The 9,050-nt window shown below is 41.8% G+C and overlaps 1 protein-coding gene across 6 annotated transcripts in view; it reads right to left on the reverse strand.

Moving 5' to 3' along the window:
- Window positions 1-6,952, reverse strand: part of ALCAM (activated leukocyte cell adhesion molecule) — a 171,872-nt gene extending 164,920 nt beyond the window's left edge. For 5 of the 6 annotated variants that reach the window (XM_039484091.1, XM_039484065.1, XM_039484075.1 and 2 more), the window contains exon 1: window positions 6,645-6,952. In XM_039484091.1, the coding sequence (XP_039340025.1) occupies window positions 6,645-6,702 (58 nt within the window). In that variant the 5' untranslated portion in view covers window positions 6,703-6,952. Of the gene's footprint in view, window positions 1-4,864; window positions 4,932-6,644 lie in introns of those variants that run through there. The other variant, XM_039484085.1, reaches the window with a different exon arrangement.
- Window positions 6,953-9,050: the final 2,098 nt, after the last annotated feature.

The raw sequence follows: 9,050 nt of genomic DNA on the forward strand, positions 1-9,050 counted from the left end.
GTACAGCACCAGGCACGTCATTGATGCCTACCAATACTGCTGGCCGTCCAAAGCAGTATCTTGAAGCATGAAATGCTTGCATAAAACTTTTCACTCTTAAAAAAAAATGTGGATGCTTAATGTAATTTTCCCATGGAAACCAGAGATCTGATGCGGAAGTACAAACACACAAATAATGCTGCTTTTAACAATAAGGTAGTGGAGCTCCCTCTATTGAATTAATTGGCAAAATCTCATGTTTAAAAATCATGCTGTTGTCAGAACCACAGTATATATGTTTTATGAAACTTTCTAATTAAGATTTTCAGGGCCTGATTATTAGAGGTATGAGCACCCATAGTTTCTGCTGAGACAAATGGAAGCAGCAGGTATTCAGAGCCCTGATGCATTCTAGAATTCCTGTGATAATTCTTTAAAGACTTGATTCAGGAAAGGTTCTGTATTTAGGGAAGAGTCTCTATTCAGGAAAGTTTTCAAGTCAATGGGACCTAAACACATGTTTAAGTGCTTTTCATAGTAAGGGCCAAACTTAAGTAACATCCTTATTTAGCTATAAAAACTACAAATTGAATTAAAACAATGCATTTTACAAACCTCATTTGTAGTTAGTAAGGGTTGTACTTGTGCAAAAATATTTACTGTATTAGTATGAACAAACTGAAAAGTTAACATAAATATATAGATTGTTTCAGCAATCCTTAGAAATAACTGACTGTTTTGTGAAATGAAGTAATCAAAATACATGTTTTTGCTTGTTAGCATGAGAGCAGCTTTAGCTAAGTCTACTGAAGATATTTCAAATACTTTTAAAACCAAATATTACAGAATTGTTCTAAACTATGATAACCTCCAAATCATACCCTGCAGCTCCACCAGTCTCTTCAGCGATTTATCACTTCCTTTACAAAAGAGGCATGTTTCTTATCTGTGAAGGAAATACCAGCTGAACAGATGTGGGGCTTGTTTTAATAAATAGATACTGATGTGCTGTTCTGGAGACTTATACGCCTGATAAGAAAAGCAACTTAATCTCAAACTAGGCAGACGTTCCTCAAAGAACCACATCAGAGTACTAGCTTAACATCCAAGCAAGGTAGAGTTGAGTGGGGATTAAGCTACCCTCAGTGAAACTAACATCCCAACAACCAGATAAAAATGAATGTGTGCTAATAGTATGAATATATATCCAGGATAGCCATCCCTTGTCTCAGAGAAGCATCAAACTCATTTGCAAGTTTATACTATACATTTCAGAAAGATCTTACCATTACAATACATATTTTGTAAATACAAGTAGTATGACAAATTAAAATATTTAAAAAAGATTAGTGCCTCTGAAAAATCAGGCTTTAAGTGCCCAGTAATTCACCTGAAGTCAATAGGAGGCACAGGTGCTTGCTCAGCTCCTTGGAGGGGGTGGGGGGCAGAGAAGAGTAGGGCAAAATCAAGCCTTAGTCAAATCTCTAGTAGTTCTAATCACAATCTACAGTACTTGCTATTTTTGAAAAAGCTTTCACTTGATTATGGTTACATACAAGCATTTTTTTTGTTTGAGTCAAAGAGAGGTGAGGACACTCAGCAACTTACTCCTGATGCTCAGTTTTCTCACAGGATTGGGCTCGTGGTTTACGTATCCACTACAACTTGTTAAAAATAGTCCTATCACCACAATAATACCCTGTGTTAACCCGGATTATGAAGATTCTTTAGCAGGGCTGAACACAGTTTCAAAACAATATGTTTCTAGAAACAATGTTGGTACCTTCCAAATCCCATTAAAGACAGGAACTAACCATATAATAAAATGGCTGCAATAGGATTTATAAAACTATAAAAGATGCAAGATCCCACATACACAAAAAAGGCTATATATGTTAAGGAATCCAGTCACAACATTTTAGCTCCTGACACAATTAATACTATTCAGTTTGGTAATGTTGATGGGACTGAAGTGCCATTCAACTGTGTGCCTGGATTTTGCGCTAGTATGATTGGTGAGCAAAATTAACATTTTTCAGTGCTATCTACACTACAAGAACAAGCTTTATTTTAACCATTTTGGGCACTTCTGTTCTATATTGTAACCAGATCTGGCAACGTGGTCACTTCTTGCAGCATCTAACACAGGTGAGCTGCAAAAACAGTTCAACCCATATTAAGACATTGGTTTTTTTTAAAGTGTTTCATCTTCATGATAAAATGGAAAGGATATAAATTACTCTTGAAACACTGTCGCCTATGTAAAGCACTAAATATTTCATTGTTTTTCCTTCCATATATACCATCATGTTCAAGTGTTCAGAGGTTTCTCCCAAATTTTAGGATGAGATAAGCCAATCAATACTTTCAATGCAAACCGCAGACAGCTTATGTTGTTTATCCTGGTATTACTGTGGACAGTTTAAATGTGAGGGAAAACTTTCAGGCAAAAGGAATATGGAGGTGTTAAAAAATAAAAGCTGCTATTCTTTGGGGGGTGGGGGAAAATGATGTACCCTGGAAGTAGCTCAGATGTGTCAAGAAAATATTTGCTATTAATATGGACATAATGTAGTTTTTCCTCCAATAGAACAAAAGCAAAGGTTGGGTTTGGAATGCCGCATACACCGGAAAGAGGTTCTTTGTTTTCCCCTTCAATCACAAAGTTCATAGATTTGCTATGATTACATGAGTGAGTTCTATTGTCATCTCCCATCTTGTCAAACAAAAACCCTCAAAAGGAGAATCCCCAATAACACTGCCAAACTCTTCTAAAAAGAGTCTCCCAAACTTTTCATCAAGAGATTTTCTAGCTTGCTCTTCTTGTCATCCCAAAGCATAAAAATAATTATGAGTTTTTAAACCAGGAAAACAGTTTCCAAATTTAATGAGTGACTGCTAATTTTTAAATGAGCTAATTAGATATGCATGTATTCAGAAAAAAAATACACCTCCCTTCCCCCCGTGCATAAAACTCAATCTCTGAGCCACTGGGAGTTTGAGACTTCAGTCCTAAAATCTGAAGTTCATAGTGACCAATAAAAGAAAGGGGAAAGACACTGGAGCAGAATAAGATCAGAAATGAATTTTGGAATAATCATATGAGCAGGAACTCAGACAATGTAATAATATCAAACACATTTTGTTAATAGACCACAATTTCTACAGAATCCAGCCTCAAACAAACAAACCACATTATCATCTGCCAGAAAAAAAGAAAGGACTGTGAAGACTGAAGTAAACTCAAAATTATTGTGGGACCTCCTTCACTTTAAAAAAAAACCCCAAACAAAAAACAGTATTTTCATGTAAATTACCATACAAAAATGCCATTTCATATTGGAAAACTTACTCTAAAATACATCAGTTAGACAGGTCCAAGCAGAAATATTAATTTAAATGAGTGTTTGATAAGAAGAAAGCAGTCTGTCGAATAACACAATTTATTCGATAAAGAATGAAGTTTAAGTACTGATAATGATCAGCATTAAGTTTAAATATTCATGGAAGATTTATAAACACCACATATACCAGATAAGGTGTTCTATCTTACACATCTGCATATTTACAGTAATGCATGTGCCAACTTGATTTGGGAGCTTCCAAGAGTCAGATTACTTTGATGGTGCAGTACACAATAACTAGACTGTGCAGGGTAATTTATTGTATTGTTTTAGTATTCCCAACAAAGTGGTTGAGGATAAACAGAAAATCCAAAATGCTAGCAACAATGGCAAAACAATTTTACAGCTATAAAAGCTTTTTTTAAAAAGTGTTCAAAGTTATTGTTTTAAAAATAAACTAGAAATTAAGTAGATTTAGTAGGGTTTTTTTTCTCCCTGTGTTTCAAACCTGAAAGAAGGGGAGCTAAGCTTTTTCCTACCAATTTTGATCCTATCTCCCCCCAGACACAAACCCACATGTATCTGCTTGTGTTTCAAACTGAGTTAAAGTTAACTGGAGGGGATGGGGGAGGGGGGCAGGCGTTAGAAAAGCACAGCAAACTAGAGGAGTGGATAACAACTTTAACCTGTTTAGACAGCACTTGGTCATGTTCCATCCAGCATTACCAGCATCAATATAGTTCTGCAGGTACAGTATCTGCAGGTTAACTGATGCCATGAGACAACAGAAGAGGGAATAAGAATAGCACAAAATATTATTAGGGACATTAAAAAAAAATCTGATACCATGATGTACTTTTTCTTTTAAAGAACAAAAATTCAGAATTAGAAGCTTTCCCAATATGATAAGAGGCACCTCGATGTTGGGGACAAACACCTGCCTCTGTCCCTTTCAGAGAGTTTTGGCCTACTCTCCAATAAAGCGCAAGAGACAAGGTGAGCATCACTCTCAATTGTGCCTGGAAAGTCCCTCTATGTCACAGAGTAATTGGTTTCCCAGTAAACTAGCAATGGTATAAAGCTTAAGACTAGCAGTCATTAAATACTGTGTTTAATGATTTGCTAAGGCAGAAAACTGAAATATAAGTCAATGTTTTGTTTTTGAAGAATCGCTTGCTACACATTTAAAAACAGAATTTCTACTGAGATTATACATTGCTGCCTCTGTTTAGCTACTTGTTTCATCTTAGGAAATTCACAGTAGACAAATATGAAAATTATGCCAGAGAAATAATACTCTACTGAAGTGCATTATCCTTGTCTTCCATTTCCTGTATGAAGTATTAGGCATAAATAGGTAACTGAAGAGCAAACCGAAGTGTAGAGCCTAGTGCTGAAAACACAGTGACTCCACAAACGCTTCCCTAACCTCTTGACTGCTGTAAATGCAAGCACATAAAGGAAAGGCTGTTTCTTAAAGCAATACAAAATGTCACCACAGGCTGACGCTCTTTCTACAAGAATAATGAGACACTCTCTACCTTGAATGCAGAACACACACTTGACAGCTTTTCCTTGAACTTCAGATTTCATGTTTAATATTGACAAAAAGAGTATAAACACCTCCCAGCCAAGACAGTTAAAGAGAATGCTAATGTTTCCCAAGTATTCCTACTTCCCTAATGCCTAAAAAAAGCTCACACGAAACTGATTTGTCATCTCAGTCTAATCAAACACCTGTTAAAAACTACCCAGGCGGAATACCCGGACTTTGCACTGACTAGTGTGGCAATCCCTCAACCTCATTCACACAGCCGAGTCCGATCAAAGTAGTGAGCTACGATGGAAGCTTAGATCAGGACTCTGACACCGGACTACTCCCCTGGGTTTCGATCACGCCTTTGAAAAAGAGATGCAGAGAACAGACCGCATACAATGTATCCCCATGTTGTATAATCGCGTCCTTTGTTTCCCTATTTCAAGCCGGCAACATTTAAAGAGAAGCCATCCAAAGGCAACAGCGGGTTATTCGCTGGTGGCATATTTGTTGATGATGTTGATATTACTAATCACTGGCATTCATTCAGAGTTGCATATTCTGCTACTAATACAACACCTGGGGGATGCATTTATTAGTCCGCATCGAAAACAAGGGGGAAACTTGAGGTGAATTTCAACAGCGGAACCACTCCCGAAGAGGAAGTCTGACTCCGGTACTAGCGCGGGGGAAAAGCCGAGAGAGACCGCAGCAATCCAGCCGTTTGTGTACAAAAAGAGGAAACAGACCCAGTGACACGTTGTTTTTAAGGGGCGAGCTATGGCTGTTGGAAAGTTTAAGGCTGTCGCTCAGACAGACGTGAGATGAAAACTGAAAGCGTAACTAGCTACATGCAAAGCCCCGTGGCTTTTGTTTTGCATTCTTCCCCATCCGATTGCATTTCTCACTTTTAGGAAGACGTAATGGTCTGGAGAGAACGGCACCAACCTCCTCCCCGCAAGAAACCGGCTCGTCACCGTTTACTCTCATCTCTTTAGCCTCCCTTATAACTGCAGGTGAGGTCACCTCCTCCCGCTTGCTCTGGCGTAACCAGAAAAGCAACTTTGCAAGGGAGCTAGAAGCGCACCCCAATAACCGCGTCCCTTCTCCCCCGAGAGAGTCTTTTAACCCGGCTAAATCTGGTGGAGGGAAGCGGTGAGTGGCACAGCCAGAAAGCAGCAGGCTGTGTTGGTTTGCACAGTACAACCAACCAGACAATACTCCCAACATTAGAGAAGCCGGGGGAAGTGGGACCCGATCTTTGTAATCGCTCTCCTTCCTCGGGCACACAAATGCAACTGGCACCGCGAAGGGGCAGCTTTAATGCTCGCAGCCAAAGAGACCCGACGTGACAAGAGCCAGGGGCGAGGGAGGTTTCGGTCACACGTTTGCGGGTGGGGGGGGGGGGGGAAGAAACAGTCCTTTACAGGCATTTCGTAAAGAGGGGACAACACCCACCCATCCCCAACAGACACCGGAAAACGCCAGCGATCGCTCCCCAAGGCAAGGGGGGGGGCACACCGACACCTTCACCCACCCCCCTTCCCTACGCCATAAGAAGGAAGCAGCTCACACCCTCCCCGAAGGGGGGTGCCAGGAGAAGAAGCAGCGGGACAGAGCCACCCGCGGAGGCAGGGGGCGGCTGGTGGAGGCGGGGGAGGCTCACACACACCCCGCTGCTCCGTAAAGTTCCGCGGGCTGAGGGCAGCGCTGCACCCGGGGAGAGGCAGGTGACAGCCGCCTGCCGACCGGCCCCGGCCCCGGCCCCTGCGCGCCGCGCTCACCTGGCCGCAGGCAGAGGGCAGCGAGCAGCAGCAGGCAGGGCAGCGGGGTCTCCATCATCCCGCCCGGCCGCGGGGCTCTGCTCCTCCCGGGACGGCGGCGGCGGCGGGTTCCCCTCTCGGCTCCTGGCTTCCCCGCGCAGGCGGCTCGGTAACTTTCCAGGCAGGCGGGCGGCGGCGGCTTCCGCGAGGAGCTCAGCACAGGAGCAGGTGGCGGCTGCTTCCCTCTGGCAGCCTAGCGGCGCTCCAGGACTGAGAGCGGAGGGAGGGGGCGGGGCCGGGAAAGACACGCCCCCCCCCCTCCGGTTTGCTCACCCCCGCGTCTCGCACGCTGTCCGGCGGCGGCGGCGCTTACTTAGAGCAGGGGAGCGGCGCGTGTCACGGGGCCGGCGGGGGGACGGGACGCGCCTCTAGCTCTGCGCGCGGCGGGGGCTCGTTCTGCGGGGGCTTTAGAACCCGAGCCCGTGGGGGTGGGAGCTGTGTGTGAGACTACAGATCCAAAATAGGCCCCTGCAACTAAGCACCTGCTATCGAACTTGTGTCGGGGAACCTTACACCAAATATCTGTCTAAACATGGACTACCAAAGCATAGACCCTGCAACTAATTAAAATCGTAGCTTTAAAAAAAGAAAGAAAAGAAAATGACAGTACCTAAAACCCCCTTAGTAGCTACTTCTCAATACCAGTGGCTGACCTATTCTAGCTAGCATCTTGCAAATGCTAATAGTTATTTATAGTTTCCCTTTGTTTATAAGCAAAACATTTCATGTAAATACTTTTCAAAGTAAATAAACAATCCCCAGATGATGAATTGCTTGTTCTGTCAACCACCTGCTTTCAAACCACAATAGGTCAATGCTAACCCTCTTCCCCCCCCAAACAAAATCACAACACAAAAAAGTATGCAAAAGCACTCAAAATAATGTAGGGGTGACCGTGCAAGGGATGGCATACATTTTCATTGCCTAAAGTGGCAAAGAAAGTATCATCATCAATTCTGGGAAGTCAGTTGACCTGAACCTAAAGTTAAAAATAGAAAGGCAAGAAGAGTGATTTCTGCTATGTCCTTTTTACTGGACTAAGCAAGCACTGGTGCTGTTTCACAATGGGAAACATAAGAGGTCTAAAATAATCATTGCAGGTCTTGTGACTAATAATAAACATGATTATCCAGAAGACTACATCATAGTTCAAAACAAGCCTCTTTGAGTCCTTCAAAATAAAAGTATGCATAATTCACACCATGTGCTTACTTGAGTGGGACTTTCTAATAGTGAAATATAAACCAGCAATGGTCATATATCTCTTTTCACCATGAGAAAGTGAACAGCAAAAACTGAAAACTACAAAAACTCCCACAACCAATATACACAGACTCATCCAATTTATTCTATAAATGCTTTTCACAGTGACAAAATAAGGTTAAAATATAGTTACCACATACAGAGACTTCTTGAATTTCAAGTAGGATAAAACTGATGCCTTGTTTTTTCTTTTAGTACTGTACTTTTCCAATGAAATAAAATTAGTATTTCTCAACCCCAGCAATCCACCTGAATGCGTTACTAAGCCCATTCCAGAAGTGCACAGAATTCAAGACAATGGGTCCTATCCTGCTGTTATTGAAGTCAATGGGTATTTTCCACTGACGCCAATAGCAGGATTGGACCCCATCACTGAGGAAAATAAAAGATTCAAAAGGACCATTTTCTCACACATTTACAAGTATTGAAAAATACTTGGTGAAAAGTATATTACTGCAGAACCTAGAGGCTCCAATCAGATGCTTCTTGTGCCAGGCACTGTAGAAACTCACAGTGAAAAGACAGTCCCTGCTGCTAGGGCATATATTCTTGTTAAAATCCCCTCAGTTCTAATGGTTTAGGAATGTGTGTTGCTTTGGTGATACCTCCAGCTCCATTACAGCATTAAGGGTCTGATCCTTCATCCTTTATTCATATGAGCAATCACACTGAAGCTGGTAAGACTTTGTGTGAGAGAAAGAGTTGCAAGATCAGGCCCTAGAATTGGTCTGAAACACTAATAAACCCAGAAGTGGAGTGTTTATAGACTCCAATCCAAGAATTCACTTAAGCATATGCCTAACTTTAAGCACATAAGTAGCCACACTGAAATCAATTTGTGTAAGTGATTTGCTGGATGAGGGCCTTATTTCCTAAACAGCTTCCTGTTACAGCATGTGATCAATTATATACCTCAATTACATCAAATTAGTGAACAATGGACATTTTTGGAGGGCGTAGGGTAATCTCCTGTAACTAATCATTCCAAACTGCAGGATGCTGAGACACCCTAGATTGAGAAAAGAAATGTATAAGCAGGGATTTCGGTCAAACTGCAGAAACGCAGGTTGAGGAACTTTACATCTTGTCCTTGAGGTATTCTGT

This window comes from Mauremys reevesii, linkage group 1 (genome assembly GCF_016161935.1).
Source record: "Mauremys reevesii isolate NIE-2019 linkage group 1, ASM1616193v1, whole genome shotgun sequence".
NCBI lineage: Eukaryota > Metazoa > Chordata > Testudines > Geoemydidae > Mauremys > Mauremys reevesii.